This window comes from Hylobates moloch, unplaced genomic scaffold (assembly GCF_009828535.3).
Source record: "Hylobates moloch isolate HMO894 unplaced genomic scaffold, HMol_V3 SCAFFOLD_10, whole genome shotgun sequence".
In the NCBI taxonomy this organism is placed as follows: domain Eukaryota; kingdom Metazoa; phylum Chordata; class Mammalia; order Primates; family Hylobatidae; genus Hylobates; species Hylobates moloch.
Window position 1 is genome coordinate 99619043 of NW_026652285.1, and position 16129 is coordinate 99635171.

The 16129-nt window shown below is 49.5% G+C and overlaps 1 protein-coding gene across 6 annotated transcripts in view; it reads left to right on the forward strand.

The window, feature by feature from the left end:
* LRSAM1 (leucine rich repeat and sterile alpha motif containing 1) overlaps positions 1-16129 on the forward strand; it is a 59068-nt gene that overhangs the window by 7098 nt on the left and 35841 nt on the right. For 5 of the 6 annotated variants that reach the window (XM_058445280.1, XM_032165175.2, XM_058445281.1 and 2 more), the window contains 5 exons: positions 1164-1232; positions 3355-3439; positions 4432-4553; positions 9997-10087; positions 15185-15315. In XM_058445280.1, the coding sequence (XP_058301263.1) occupies positions 1164-1232; positions 3355-3439; positions 4432-4553; positions 9997-10087; positions 15185-15315 (498 nt within the window). Of the gene's footprint in view, positions 1-1163; positions 1233-3354; positions 3440-4431; positions 4554-9996; positions 10088-15184; positions 15316-16129 lie in introns of those variants that run through there. The other variant, XM_058445282.1, reaches the window with a different exon arrangement.

A 16129-nucleotide genomic window follows, 5' to 3' on the forward strand; every position in this document is an offset into this window, starting at 1 on the left:
CGAGGAGACTGACGGTCCTAGGCAAGAAGGAAGAGGAGGGACGCCCAGGTGATCTGGAAGGACTCCCTGCTGACTGTGAGCTCCTCCCTGGACAGGCTGGGAGGCATTCACAAGATGTGGGAGGTGTGAGCCCAGGGTTGTTGTGTGCAGACCTGAGCTTGGGAGAGTGGTATGCACCTTCAGAGGAGGCCAGCAGCACAGGTGTCAGCCCAGCAGCACAGGTGTCAGCCCGGCAGCACAGGTGTCAGCCCGGCAGCACAGGCCCAATCTGTTATACTATATTGTTTAGGGAATAATGATGAGAAAAGCCTGTATGTGTTCACTACAGATGCTTGCTTTTTTTTTTTTCTTTTAATATTTTGAACATGAGTTTGGTTGAATCCATAGATATGGAGGGTACCTGTGTGTGCGCATGTATAAATATTTCTCCAAGGCCTTTTTTGTGCATTTTCATTTTTAAAAAATTAGAGGCCAGTTGTGGTGGCTCACACTCGTAATCCTAGCACTTTGGGAGTCCAAGGCGGGTGGGTCACTTGAGGTCGGGAGTTCGAGACCAGCCTGGCCAACATGGCGAAACCCCATCTCTACTAAAAATACAAAAAGACCAGCAGAGCATGGTGGCATGTGCCTGTAATCCCAGCTACTTGGGGGGTTGAGGCACGAGAATCACTTGAACCCAGGAGGTGGAGGTTGCAGTGAGCTGAGGTCATGCCACTGCACTCCAGCCTGGGTGACAGAGTGAGACTCTGTCTCAAAATAAAATTAAATAAAATTAAAAATTAGCAAGTACAGTTAAGCAAAAGGGGAAACATCTATAATTTTACACTGTGGAGTACCACTATCAGTATTTTATCACATATTTGAAAGTCTTATATATTTATACAATGGGGTGTTTCTTTTTAACATATTACTATCTAGGCGTACTGTTTTATAGCATAGTTTTTCAGTTAACAGTAAAAATAAATATACATAAAATAAAATGGTATAATGGTTTGAGAAGGAAAATGAGGCGGGAATGATCAGCACTGAGTGGGAAAGGAGCGGCAGGCACTCTGTTTCTGCACTGGGGGTGTGAGGTGACCCCAGCCCCTCCTCACCGCTCTGGAGCCCGGAGTCTGAGGGACTTTCTCACTTGGAGACTCACAGGGGTTTTCCTTCTGCAGGTTCTAGATCTCCACGATAATCAGCTGACAGCCCTTCCTGATGATCTGGGGCAGCTGACTGCCCTCCAGGTAAGACTGCAGAAACAGAAACCCACCTCGGATGGCCCTAGTGAGACCAGGCAGTCACTCAAGCCTGGAATGTTCTGGCCAGGCTCCAGCCAGTGGAAGCAGGCTGCACTCAGTGCCAGCTCCACCCTCCCCTTGGTTCTTCGGGTTTTTTTTTTTTTGAGACAGTGTCTCACTGCGTTGCCCAGGCTGGAGTGCAGTGGCGCCATCAGAGTTGCAGAGGCAACCTCTGCCTCCTGAGTTCAAGCGATTCTCCTGCCTCAGCCTCCCTAGTAGCTGGGATTACAGGCGTGTGCCACCACTCCCAGCTAGTTTTTATATTTTTAGTAGAGATGGCCACTCCCGGCTAGTTTTTATATTTTTAGTAGAGATGGTGTTTCACCATGTTGGCCTGGCCGGTCTCGAACTCCTGACCTCAAGTGATCCACTCACTTTGGCCTCCCAAAGTGCTGGGATTACAGGTGTGAAACACCACGCCTGACCAATTGTACCACTTTGAGCCACAATAAATACCTTGGTGTAGGACTTTTTGTATGTGTATTTTTTTTTCTCACTCTGTCACCCAGGCTGGAGTGCAGTGGCACCATCTCAACCCACTGCAACATCTGCCTCCCGGGTTCAAGAGATTCTCATGCCTCAGCCTCCTGAGTATCTGGGATTACAGGCACATGCCACCACACCTGGATAATTTTTGTATTTTCAGTAGAGACTTGTTTTCACCATGCTGGCCAGGCTGACCTCAAACTCCTGGCCTCAGGTGATCCACCCGTCTTGGCCTCCCAAAGTGCTGGAATTACAGGCATGAGTCACTGCACCTGGCCAGTAGGTGTATTTTTATAGAATTGCTGCATTCACTAATTTGTAACTTTTGGATACCTGACAATAACTCGTGGCATCGTTTGGTTCATCAAATATTCATCTTATTATTTTTAATGGCTACTTAGCTTTCCATTGCGTCATTTTTTTGTTGTTGCTTGTTTGTTTTTTTGAGATGGAGTCTCGCTCTGTCACCAAGCTGGAGTGCAGTGGCGTGATCTCAGCTCACTGCAATCTCCACCTCCCGGTTTCAAGCAATTCCCCTGCCTCAGCCTCCTGAGTAGCTGGAATTACAGGCGCCCACCACTACGCCCGGCTAATTTTTTGTATTTTAGTAGAGACGGGGTTTCACCATGTTAGCCAGGATGGTCTCGATATCCTGACCTCATGATCCACCCACCTCAGCCTCCCAAAGTGCTGGGATTACAGACGTGAGCCACCGCGCCTGGCCCCCATTGCATCTATTTTTAATGGTCACTCAGTGTGTCATCCTGTTGGCCTCGCTCACCTCAAGGTGCCACCTTCTGGAGGGAGCACAGCTTCAGAATCCAACAAGTCCTGGCTCAGTCCCAGCACCACTGCCGGCCTGAGGCCTTGGGTGGATCACACAGCCTTGGGGCAGCCTTTTCCTTAATGCCAGGGGAACTAGAGCCTCCTGTGCTGCCTCCCCAGATCCCCGAGTCTATAGTCCCCTTCTTCCTCCCTCCCTGATGGTGGGGCAGTTACTGAGCATTTTGTGGTCGGTATAAGTGCTGGAACCTCAGCCAGAAGCGGTTCAAGGCCTGGCTCTGCTCTCCTGAACACACGACTTCACCACCCTGAGCTTCAGTTTTTTCCTATCTCCAGGGGAAAGTTAAGAATTTCTGTCTTCCTCAAGGGCCAGCAGGGGGAGATAAGGGCTTGTGTGTGTAGTGCCTGGGTACCCTGGCCCGGCAGGGCAAGGGGTGCAGGGGTCATCACTGTGATCTGTGTGTGGGTTCTCGTGTCACCTCTTCCTCTTTCTTATTTTTGAGATAGAGTCTTGTTCTGTTGCCCAGGCCGGAGTGCAATGGTGCAATCTCAGCTCACTGCAACCTCCACCTCCTGGGTTCAAGCAATTCTCCTGCCTCAGCCTCCTGAGTAGCTGGGACTACAGGCGTGTGCCACCATGCCCAGCTAATTTTTGTATTTTTAGTAGAGATGGGGTTTCACTATGTTGGCCAGGCTGGTCTTGAACTCCTGACCTTGTGATCCACCTGCCTCAGCCTCCCAAAGTGCTGGGATTAGAGGCATGAGCCACTGCGCCTGGCTGCCTCTTCCTCTTTCTTAGGTCTTAAACGTGGAAAAGAATCAACTGATGCAGCTCCCGCGTTCCATTGGGAACCTGACCCAGCTCCAGACTCTCAATGTTAAAGGTAGGGACCAAGAAGCCGTGTCCGTGTGACCCTCCATCAGCTCTGGGCCGTCCTGGCCGGGATCCACAGGCTGCCCCGCCCAGGAGCCATTGAGCAGGAGGCAGCCAGTCTCCAGGGGTCGCTGTAAATGGACTGACCCTTGTTGCGTCAGCTTTCTCCATGGTAACCAGAGACAGGCTGTCTGGAGGGTTCCTGTGGCTCCTCAGAGCCAGGGCCGTATGGCCATATGGGGAGGCGGGCAGCTGGGTCCCGAGCCTCAGTCACTCGTATTTATAATGGTGAGTGTAGTGGACTGATGGGGCGAGAGCTCCTAAGGAGCCGCAGTAAGGTTCTGAGCAGTGCTATCACCTCCAGTGACGCAACAAGCCTCCTGAGGAGTCCACGGGGCAGGCTGAGGGCAGTGGTGCCATCCCCAGTTTACATACGAGGAAAACAAGGCCCGGGAAATCAAGTGTGACTTGCTCAAGACCACCCCGTGGGATGGTGACAGAGCCAAGACCACTGCACAGGCGCCTTACCCACAGGAGCGCTCTGCTCGCCACACCCAGCTCTCTCCCTTCTCCTTGCTGTCCTTAAGCACTTCCTGCAGAGTGCCTCTGTTTATCAACTGTAACATATGAATAATGAGAACAACAGTGGCGCCCCATTGCTCAGTCATTACAGCATGAGGGGCCTGTGCGGAGGACCTCACACATCATCTACCTGAACCTCCAATCTCCCCGTGTTCTTATAAGGCTGGGTAGCAGTGTCGTTCCCATTTTCCAGGTGAGAAAACTGGCACAGGGAGGCAAAGCCAGCTGTCTAAAGTCTCTTGGCTAGTAATTAGTGTAGTGGGGACTTGAACTGGAACTCCACCTTCTTGATCCTACGAAACCTCAAGGTCCGGGACCTGGTGTGTGCCCCAGAGGCCAGAGTGGCTCCCAGCGGGCATCAGGCAGGAAGCTGGTGATGGGGATTTGGGGTGTTGAGCTGTGCTATTGGGGTCTCTGCAGACAACAAGCTGAAGGAGCTTCCAGACACCCTGGGGGAGCTTCGAAGCCTGCGTACCCTCAACATCAGTGGAAACGAGATCCAGAGGTTGCCACAGATGCTGGCTCACGTTCGAACCCTGGAGGTAAATGGGAAGCTGTTTTTGCCTGGGGTGCTCTCTGGCCTGCCTACCTACCCTCTCTCCCACTTTACTGAGTGCCTGCTCTGATCTTACGGTGCCAGGGTCACACAGAGATCCCAAGGCATGGTCCTTGGAAGCTTGTAGAGAGGCTGATGTGTGAACGTTCGTAATTCTATGACCTTTGCTGCCATAATAGAGGCAGAAAAACGTACATTAAGAATGAAGAAGAAAGAATCCACAATCCAGAAGAAGCTGACACTTTAAGAAAGTTGTCAGTGGGGGAACAACACACACTGAGGCCTGTCAGAGGGGGGTTGTGGGGAGGGAGAGCATCAGGAAGAAAAGCTAATGGAGTCTGGGCTTAAAACCTGGGTGATGGGATTATCTGTGCAGCAAACCACCGTGGCACATGTTTACCTTTGTAACAAACCTGCACATGCTGCACATGTACCCCTGAGCTTAAAATAAAAGTTGCAGGAGAAAAAAAAAGTTAAAAAAAAAAAAAGTTGTGATATTCAAGCCAGATCTTAAAGGAGGAATAAGATTTCTGGGCTGGGCGCTGTGGCTCACGCCTGTAATCCCAGCACTTTGGGAGGCCAAAGCAGGTGGATCACTTGAGGTTAGGAGTTTGAGACCAGCCTGGCCAACATGGTGAAACCCTGTCTCTACTAAAAATACAAGAAATTATCCAGGCGTGGTGGTGCACACCTGTAATCCCAGCTACTCGGGGGATGCTGAGACAGGAGAATTGCTGGAGCAATTACAGGAGCTGGAGATTGCAGTGAGCCGAGATTGCGCCATTGCACTCCAGCCTGGGCAACAAAGCAAGACTTTGTCTCAAAAAAAAAAAATTCTGAGCAGACCTGGATAACAGGGGCAGCCCAGGTGGAGGAGGCAGGTGGTGGGAAGCACAGGTTGTCTTAGGGAGGGGCGAGGAAGTGATGTGGTTGGAAGCTGCTGAGACTGTGTGATATGGGGCCCAGAAAGCTGGGAGGGAGAGAAGGAGGTAGGGAGCCGTCGGAATGGGGCTTCAGAATTATCCAGGCCAGGGGAGTTCTACAGGCTAGAAGTCCAAGACCAAGGTGTTGGCAGGGTTGGTGACTTCTGAGGCCTCTCTCCTTGGCTTGTAGGTGCTGTCTTCCCTCCCTGTGTCTTCACCTCATCTTCCCTGTGTACATGTCCGTGTCCAAATTTCCTCCTCTTAGAAGCACACCAGTCATATTGGATTAGGGCCCAGCCTAGTGACCCCTTTTTAACTTAATTACCTCCTTAAAGATGCTGTCTCCACATACAGCCACATTCTGAGGGATGGGGGGATTAGGATTTCCACATAGGAACTTGGGAGGGGGACACGGTTCAGCCCATGACAGACACTGACGGGCAGCTGCTCAGGGAAGGTGGCTCTCACAGTCATGCTGATGAGGTGGCTCACCTTTATCTGGGGCTTTCTAAGACTGGGCATAAACTGGAATCGCTCCGTGTATCGTCACAGAAATCTTATGAGGCAGATACTGTTGTGCTACTTTGTAGATGAAGAAACTGAGGCACAGGCAGTTTAAGAAACTTGCCCAAGGGCCACACAGTCACTGACAGCAGAGATAGTTGTAAACCAGGCCGTCTGAAGCTGACGCCTGTGCTCCCCACCTCTGTACGACTCGGCTTCTGAACAGGGACTTCTCCATTCATGGTGGCACGCAGTCTGGCCAGCATTCCGGAGTGGCCTGGAGTTGGCCCCACTCTCAGCCAGCTCAGCCTGCCGAGCAGAGGCGTCTCTGCCAGAGTGGGTGGGTGAGCACAGAGACAGCAGAGGAAGGACTGACCTCAGCAGCCGGGGCCCTCCTGCCTGAGGAAGGGACGGCTGGGGAGACGGGCCAACATGGCTTATCCTCTCTGCTGCCCACTGGAACTTTCTGCAATGATGGAAATGTTCAGTGACCATGCTGTCCAGAGCGGCAGCTGCTGGCCATGCGTATCTCTCGAGCACCTGGTGACCGTGCTGTCCAGAGCGGTGGCCACTGGCCGTGTGTATCTAACGAGCACCTGGTGACCGTGCTGCCCAGAGCGGCGGCCACTGGCCATGTGTATCTAACGAGCACCTGGTGACCGTGCTGTCCAGAGTGGCGGCCACTGGCTATGTGTATCTAACGAGCACCTGGTGACTGTGCTGTCCAGAGCGGCAGCCGCTGGCCACATGTATCTATCAAGCACCTGGAATTGGCTTGTGTGTACAGCCAGGAACTAAAAGTTTGATTTCATTGAATTTTAATTAATTTATATTTAAATAGCCGTGGGTCCTTAGTGGCTACCATTTTAGACAACGTAGCTCAGAGCACGTTCCCAATTCTGAAGCCATCCTCGACATCTAGTACGAGTTCTGGACACTTCAATTTGTTTTTTCTTTGAGACAGGGTCTCATGTTGTCACCCAGGCTGGAGTGCAGTGACTCAGTCATAGCTCACTGCAGCCTCAAACTCCTGGGCTCAAGAGATCCTCCTCTTCATCCTCCCAAGAAACTGGGACCACAGGTGTATCCCATCACACTTGGCTAATTTTTTTATTTTTTGTAGAGATGAAGTCCCACTATGTTGCCCAGGCTGGTCTTGAAGTCTTGGGGCTCAAGCAATCCTCCCGCCTTGACTCCCAAGTAGGTAGGATTATAGGCGTGAGCCACCGCACCCAACCTGGACACTTCATTTTATTTTGATTCCTTTAAAAAAAATCTTTTGAGTTTCTTGGTGGCACCTCGGACAAACCTTCTTTTAGGATGAGATAACCATTCTGAGTTCAGGCCGTACTGTGGGCAAGATCTTCTTCAGGTGTCACGCACGCCACCCACCAAACAGCCCCCCAGGTCGGTAACACTGCCTGTTTGGCTACGAGGAGACCACAGCCCCGGGACACTAAGGGGCCTGATGAAGCAAACACACGGCCAGCATGCAGTGGGCCGGGATCTGAAGCCACGTCAGTGTCTTTGGCACAGCAATGTCCAGTCACTGCTCCTGCTGCCCACGATTAGAATGCTCTATAATCTATGCAGCCGACATGGTCACCCCGGCCACTTGTAGCTGCTGGATCCCTGAAATGTGACTGCAACCAACCATGGACTCAAACTTTAAATCAGATTTATTTTCATTTACTTAAAATGTAACCGTAAATGGTCACACATGGCTTATAGCCAGCATCCTGGTATAGCCCACAGTCCATGCCCTTAAGCCACCAAGCTTTACTGATGGTAACTGAGCACCCGTGTGGGGTTCATTTGCTTCCAGGTATGGGGTTTTCTGCTGTTGGGCCCTCAGCATCTGGGCAGTCAGTTCCTCTTCCCTGGGGCAGTCTCCCACTCCCCTGTGCAAAGCACGTTCACTCAACACCCACTGTGTGAGGGCTGGGCTGGCCAGGGCTGGGGGACCTGAGCCACCCTTCCCACCCAGCCACTTGTGCTACAGCAAAATCAGAGCTTCCCAGGCCTTCTGCTTTTCCAGGACTCCCCTGATACCCAGGCATAGAGGATATCAGTGCCTGCCAGCACTCAGTGGGATCAGAGGGCCTGTGGGAAGTTAGAGGTTGGCAGGGGGAGGGCTGGGTCCAACACAACTCGTACCGTGGACGGGGCAGTTCTGTGGCTGTGAGCTGAGGCCCCTGCTTCCTGGGCTTCATAAACACGGAGGCATCTGCATGTGTGCACTGATAAACATTTGTCATTACATAATTTAAAAGTCATACTGTATATTGTAAAAAAAAAAAAAAAAAAAAAATGCAAATATTAAGAAACATTTCTGCCGGGCATAGTGGCTCAAGCTTGTAATCCTAGCACTTTGGGAAGACGAGGTGGGTGGATTACTTGAGGTCAGGAGTTCAAGACCAGCCTGGCCAACATGGTGAAACCCCATCTCTACTAAAAATACAAAAATTAGCTGGGTGTGGTGGCGCGTTCCTATAGTTCCAGCTACTCAGGAGGCTGAGGCAGGAGAATTGCTTGAACCGGGGAGGCAGAGGTTGCAGTGAGCTGAGATCACACCACTGCACTCCAGCCTGTGTCACAGAGCAAGACTCTGTCTCAAATAATAATAATAGCATTTCATGTAGATAGTAACCCAGAATCTCCTTTTAGAGGAAACCACTTTGAGTTTGATATATATTCCTCCAATTTTTTTCTATAAAATATTAATGTGAAAGTGTATGAATGTATTATCTAACAAAGGAAGAATCATATATATATATATATATATTTTAATAGAGATGGGGTGTCACTATGTTGCCCAGGCTGGTCTCGAACTCCTGGGCTCAAGTGATCCTCCCACCTTGGCCTCCCAAAGTGCTGGGATTACAGGCATGAGCCACCACACCCAGCCAGTGGAATCATATTCTATATGCTGTCCTATAACTTCCTTTTTTTTCACTCACTTATGTATGTATCCAAAGTGAACTGAGAGGCCAGGTGCATGACTCATGCCTGTAATTCCAGCACTTTGGGAGGTGGGCGAATTGCCTGGGCCCAAGGCTTTGAGACCAGCCTGGGCAACATAGTGGGACCTTATCTCTACAAAAAATACAAAAATTGGGCATGGTGGCATATGCCTATAGTCCCAGCTACTCAGGAGGCTGAAGTGGGAGGATCGCTTAAACCTGGGGAGGTCGAGACTGCAGTGTTTGTGCCACTGCACTCCAGTCTGGGCGATGGGAGTGAGACCCTGTCTCAGAAAAATGTAAAAAAGTGCTTGCTGCTGTTGTAACCAAGCGAGTTATAGAGAAACACCACACTTTGAGACAAATTGAGGAGTCCTTTATTAGCCGGCAACCGAGAGGCAGCTAATGCTCAAAATTCTCTCGGCCCCGAGGAAGGGGCTAGTTTTGTTTTTATACTGTGGTCTAAATAGGGGAGGGGGGAGTTTAGCTGAAGCAATTTTTACAGAAGGAGAACTGGCAAAAAGTTAAAAAATTAATTGGTTACAAAAGCAGTTACAAAAAATAAACAGTTCCAGGTGCAGGGGCTTAAACTATCACAAAGGGATAAATGCAGGGGCTTTGTGTGCCATCCAGTGCGTGTGTCCCCAGGAGCTGCTGGTGCAGCTCGCCTCAATATCTTATCAGTAAGTGCATTCCTGGACGTGCTTTGAGTCAGTTTACGCTAGTTATGCCCTTAAGGGCGGGAGGTAAAGGGGGCTGCAAGTGAAGAAACTAAAATGGAGTCTGTCTGGCTCTCTGTCTGCTGGGAGAGAGTCACTCAGGTTAAAACAAGGTAGGGTATCACACTGCCTGCCTACAGTCATCCCAGGCGCTGGGAACACAGCTGTAAGTAACAAGACAGCTCAGCCACCTCTGCTGTCAGGCCATGCCTGCTGGGTGGAGGTGACAGAGAACACACAAATTGATAAGGAAATCGCGTGGTCTCTGGTTGCGTTGGTAGTGAACTGCACAGTAAAGCGGGTTACCCTTGTGTCTGCAGATGCTGAGCCTCGACGCCTCGGCCATGGTCTACCCGCCGCAGGAGGTGTGTGGTGCCGGCACCGCGGCCATTTTGCAGTTCCTCTGCAAAGGTAAAGCCAGGCCACTGCCTCTTCCCCTCACTGAGGAACTATGACCCCCACGGCCACCCTGTGCCAGCCCAGGCTGGGGAACAGCAGAGACAGAAATGGCCACAGTGCCTACCTGCTTGGAGTTCGAGGTCTGGCAGGGGAAACAGGCAAAACAAATGATTACACAGGGAAATAGTTACAGACTGTGGTTATGGGAGTACAGTGGCGCGGCTGATTTAGGTTGGGGCCACAGGGAAGGCCTGTCTTTGAGAGTGTGGCTCCACTGACATGGAGTCATGGTTAAGATCTAGAAAAAGCAGAAAGCTGTTCCGCCAGTAGGTGCATATGGAAGGGCCTTGATGGGAAGTTTGACAGAGAGAGGGCCAGTGTAGCTGGAGTGAGGAAGCAGAGAGAAGAGAGATGGGGGAAGCCAAAGACAGTGCCCGGGCCCAGTGTCCAGTGGGAGAGCATGTGATCAGTCATTAGGTGGCAGGGAGGAGAAGGGATTGGAAAAGGAAAGAAAGAGTGCAGGACAGGGCACCAGTTAGGAGGCTGTCGGGGTCATCCAGGAGAGACGCACAGCAGAAGGAGCTAAAACCCGGAGCCAGCACTGGCTGGAGGCGGGAGGAGAACAGGATGCCCTGTCAGGCTGGAAGTTCTTAGCTAGTGGTTCTGGTCACCTATGGGACTTTCAGAATGCAACCAAGACACACATGCCTATGACTTATCATGGCCATTGCAAAACAGTGGGGAAGGATGGTCTTTTCAATAGCTGATTGTGAATCAACTGGATGTCCCTGTGGAAAAAATGAACTTTAACCTCTTCCTTAAACAGGAAGCAGGCAGTACTCATTATAAAAGATTGGTTCCTTAGATTTAATTAAGGCCAGACGTGGTGGCTTGCGCCTGTAATCCCAGCACTATGGGAGGCCGAGACAGGAGGATCTCGAGCCCAGGAGTTTGAGACCAGCCTAGGCAACATGGTGAAACCCTGTCTCTACAAAAAAAAATGCAAAAATCAGCCAGGCGTGGTGGCATGTGCCTGTGTTCCCAGCTACTTGGGAGGCTGAAGTGGAAGGATCACTTGAGCCTGAGCTGTGGTCATGCCACTGCACTCCAGCCTGGAGCAAGATTCCAACAAAGCGATACCCTATCTCAAAAAAAAAAAAAAAAAAAGTTTAATTAAAATCAAAATTTCTCTTCCTCAAAAGATACCATTTAGGGAAAGAAAAGGAAAGCCGTAAAGTTAGAGATGATATTTGCAATACATATATATCCAACAGAGGACTGGGATCTGGACTATAAACAGAAATCCTACAGATCCACGAGGAAAAGACGTTAGCAAAAGACTTGACTAAGAATTTTTACAAAAGAGAATATCCACACGGTGGCTCACACCTGTAATCCGAGCACTTTGGGAGGCCGAGGTGGGCAGATAACCTGAGGTTAGGAGTTTGAGACCAGCCTGGTCAACATGGTAAAACTCCATCCCTACTAAAAATAAAAAAACTAACTGGGCATGGTGGCAGGCACCTGTAATCCCAGCTACTGAGGAGGCTGAGGCAGGAGAATCACTTGAACCTGGGAGACGGAGGTTGCGGTGAGCTGAGATTGTGCTACTGTGCTCCAGTCTGGGTGACAGAGCAAAACTCCATCTCAAAAAAAAAAAAAAAAAAAGAGACGATATACAGATAACAAACAGTATCTGAAAAAAGTGCACAACATCATCTTAGTCAATGGGAAAATGCAAATTAAAGCTGCAAAGAGATACTTTGACACACCCACTAAAATGGCCAAAACTTTTCAATGGAAAAAAAAAAAAAAAACTTCCTGCTGACAAGTCAACCAGAAATAAAAAACAAAAAATAGGCCGGGCACGGTGGCTCACGCCTGTAATCCCAGCACTTTGGGAGGCCGAGGTGGGCGGATCATGAGGTCAGAAGATCGAGACCATCCTGACTAACACAGTGAAACCCCGTCTCTACTAAAAATACAAAAAAAATTAGCAAGGCGTGGTGGCGGTCACCTGTAGTCCCAGCTACTCGGGAGGCTGAGGCAGGAGAATGGTGTGAACCCAGGAGGAGGAGCTTGCAGTGAGCCAAGATTACGCCACTACACTCCAGCCTGGGAGACAGAGCAAGACTCCATTTCAGAAAAATAAAATAAAATAAAATGGCCAAAATTGAACTGGCAATACCAAGAATTAGCAAAGATGTGGAGCAACAGGAACTTCCATATACTGCAGGTGGGAATGTAAAGTGAAAATTACTTTAAAAGCTATTCTCAATATCTACTCAAGCTGAACATTTAAATCTCCTGTGGCCCATGAGTTCCATTCCTAGGTACATGCCTGTATTAGTCTGTTCTCACACTGCTGTGAAGAAATTCTTTATAAAGAAAAGAAGTTTAATTGACTCACAGTTTCACATGGCCGGGAGGCCTCAGGAAACTTACAGTCATGGAGGAAGGCAACTCTTCACAGGGCAGCAGGAGAGAGAATTAGTGCCAAGTGAAGAGGGAAGCCCCTGATAAAACCATCAGATTTCATGAGAACTCATCCACCACCATAAGAATAGCATGGGGGAACTGCTCCCATGATCTAATCACCTCCCACGAGGTCCCGCCCCCAACACGTGGGGATTACAATTCAGAGATTTAGGTGGGGACACAGAGCCAGACCATATCAATGCCCATCAGCAATGCATATGAATAAATGCCAAAAGCCATGTGCAAAAATGTTCATAGCAGCACTATTTATGCCAGTCCAAACTGGAAACAGCTTTAATGTCCATCAAGAGTAGAATGGATAACTTTACTGTTTTACACTCGTGTGGATACCACACAGCAAGTGGAAAGAATGAGCGACTGCTCCTTCCAACAACCTGGATGAGTCTCACAAACAATGTGGAGTGTGAGAAGCCATTCACAAAGGAATATGTGCTCCTATCAGTCACCACAGAGCTTTGAAGCAGCACTGGTTCCTGGTCATGAGAGTGCGTTCACCTTTAAACATTCATCAAGCTCTGCATGAAGATTCTGTGCTCTCGGTTGGCCCAAAGGCAGTGAGTTACCTCAATTGATTGCTCACAGTCAGTTACAGATTTAAGTCCTTGTTCTACTCTTTCCCCTCTTCTCACCGCTGCACTTGACTAATCTTAAAAAAAGAGAGAGAAAGGTTTTGTGCTCTTTTCTGTATGTATGTTATATTTTACTTTAAAAGAAAGTGGAGGGGGGTGGCTACAGTCATAGCCACCAGGCCACACATATGCAAATTAGAGTCTTTGAGCAACAGGTGATTCCAATATACACCCTGGCCAATGGCTGAGCTAGCTAGACCAAAGCCTTTATTTTCTTTAAAAAGATTTTGGGGCTGAACAAGGTGGCTCACGCCTGTAATCCCAACATTTCGGGAGGCCAAGACGGGTGGATCGCTTGAGCCCAGGAGTTCAACATGGCCAATGTGGCAAAACTTCATCTCTACAAAAAATGCAAAAATTAGCCCAGCTTGGTGGCACACCTGTAGTGCCAGCTGCTCGGGAGGCTTAGGTGGGAGGATTGCTTGAGCCTAAGAAGTGGAGGTTGCAGTGAGCCAAGATCGTGCTGCTGCACTTCAGCCTGGGTGACAGAGAGAGACCTTGTGTTTAAAACAAACAAACAAAAAAAGATTTTGGGCTGGGCTTGGTGGCTCACGCCTGTAATCTGAGCACTTTGGGAGGCCGAGGCGGGTGGATCATCTGAGGTCAGGAGTTCGAGACCAGCCCGACCAACATGTTGAAACCCCGTCTCTACTAAAAATACAAAAAATTAGCTGGGCGTAGTGGCACGTGCCTGTAATCCCAGGTACTCGGGAGGCTGAGGCAGGAGAATCGCTTTAACCCAGGAGGCGGAGGTTACAGTGAGCCGAGATAGCGCCACTGCACTCCAGCCCGGGTGACAGAGCAAGACTCCATCTCAAATAAATAAAAAAAAATAAAAATAAACATTAAAGAAACCATAAAAGATATCATATGATGTGATTCTATGCCTTGCTTTTTTTTCTCTCAAGAAAAGTCTTGGGTATTTTCCTGTCTCATAATATAGTTTGAATGTCCCCTTAAACTGGTCACAGGATTTCATGTGGTGGCACCTGTAGCTTCGTAGCCATCCCTGTGGTGAACTTGGAGGGCATTTCCAGTTTCCTGCTGTTCTGAACATTTGAACCGACACCTCTCTGTCACCGTGTGCACTTTCCCCTAGGGTGGATGAGAGGGCACGAGCGCCCTAGCGTGCCTGGGAAGAGGTCCCACCAGTCTCCATCCCATGAGGAGTGGCTGGGAGGACCTCTCTCCCCCTTCACAACCTGCATAACACGCAGTATTTTCTTAAAGAGTCTGCTAATTGGATGGATAACAAGAGAGCCCCTTATTATTCTAATGTCACTTCCTTGATTCTGTGAATATTTTTCATACGTCTCCTGCCCATTTTTAGTATTTCTTGTGACGTGACTGTATCCTTCCCATGAGGGGAAAAAAAGATAACTTTGAGTACATCAAAACTTACAACTTGTTTACCCCGGAAGGACACCATCATCGAAGTTAAAAGACCAGTTACCACCTGGAAGAAGATAGTTACAACATATTATATATAGACCTAAGGTTATTAACTACAATATATAAAGAGCACCTACAAATCAACAGGAAAAAGACAAACAGCCAAATAGGAAGTGAGTCTAAAGTATGAACCCTTTGAAATTTTACAGGCAAAACTACACATGGCCAGAGAAGGAAAGCTTCTTGCCCAAGGTCTCACATTCAGGGAATTATTGGTAGAGCTGGATCTAGGACGCAGGTTTGACTTCTTATCTCAGGCTTTTTCATCACCTCATTCTCACTTGGATGGTAAAGAGGTGGAAAGTGTAGCCAGTACCCATTGACTCACTCCACTGACATTTACTGAGCACCTGCCACATTCCAGGCCCAGGGCTAGGACCGGTGAAAAACACGGAGTGCCCAGGCTAGGGGAGAGGAGAGCAGTGGCTGAGTCAGGGTGGGGCCGGCTGCCCTGGCAGTGGGAGCGGGTGTCTCTGGGTACCTCAGCTGTCTCCTCCTTCCTGGTCAGCTTGTGTCCCCTCTCTTACAGAGTCAGGGCTGGAATACTACCCCCCTTCTCAGTACTTGCTGCCAGTTCTGGAGCAAGATGGAACCGAGAACTCTCGGGACAGCCCTGATGGGCCCATGGACAGATTCTCAAGGGAGGAGTTAGAGTGGCAGGTAAGACAAGCCAGCCTGCTGCACGCATACATGTGTGCGTGTGCGTGTGCGTGTGTGTGTGTGTGTGTGTGTGTTGAGGGAGCTGGGAATGGAAGGGGGCGGTGGTTCAGAGCTGCAGCTCCCAGATTCCTCCATAGAACTAGAACTGGCCTCCTGACGAGTTGAACTGCTTTTTCTTTATTTTTTTTCCATATAACTTCTTTCTTTATTTTTTATTTTTTTATTTTATTTTATTTTATTTTTTGCCTTCAAGCATCTGTTTAACAAAGCACATCTTGTACAGCCCTTAATCCATTTAACCCTGAGTTGACACAGCACATGTTTCAGAGAGCACGGGGTTGGGGGTAAGGTTATAGATTAACAGCATCCCAAGGCAGAAGAATTTTTCTTAGTACAGAACAAAATGGAGTCTCCTATGTCTACTTCTTTCTACACAGACACAGTAACAATCTGATCTCTCTTTCTTTTCCCCACATTGCCCCCTTTTCTTTTCGACAAAACCGCCATCGTCATCATGGCCCGTTCTCGATGGTCGCTGTCTCTTTGGAGCTGTTGGGTACACTTGCAGAAAGGCTGTCACTTCACACTTGGAAGGTTGCACAGCAGCCAGGTAGAGGCGCTCCTCACTTCCCAGACGGGGTGGGGGGCCCGGCAGAGGCGCTCCTCACTTCCCAGATGGGGCGGCGGCCAGGCAGAGGCGCTCCTCACTTCCCAGAGTGGGTGGCCGGGCAGAGGCGCTCCTCACTTCCCAGAGGGGGCGGCGGCCAGGCAGAGGCGCTCCTCACTTCCCAGAGTGGGTGGCCGGGCAGAGGCG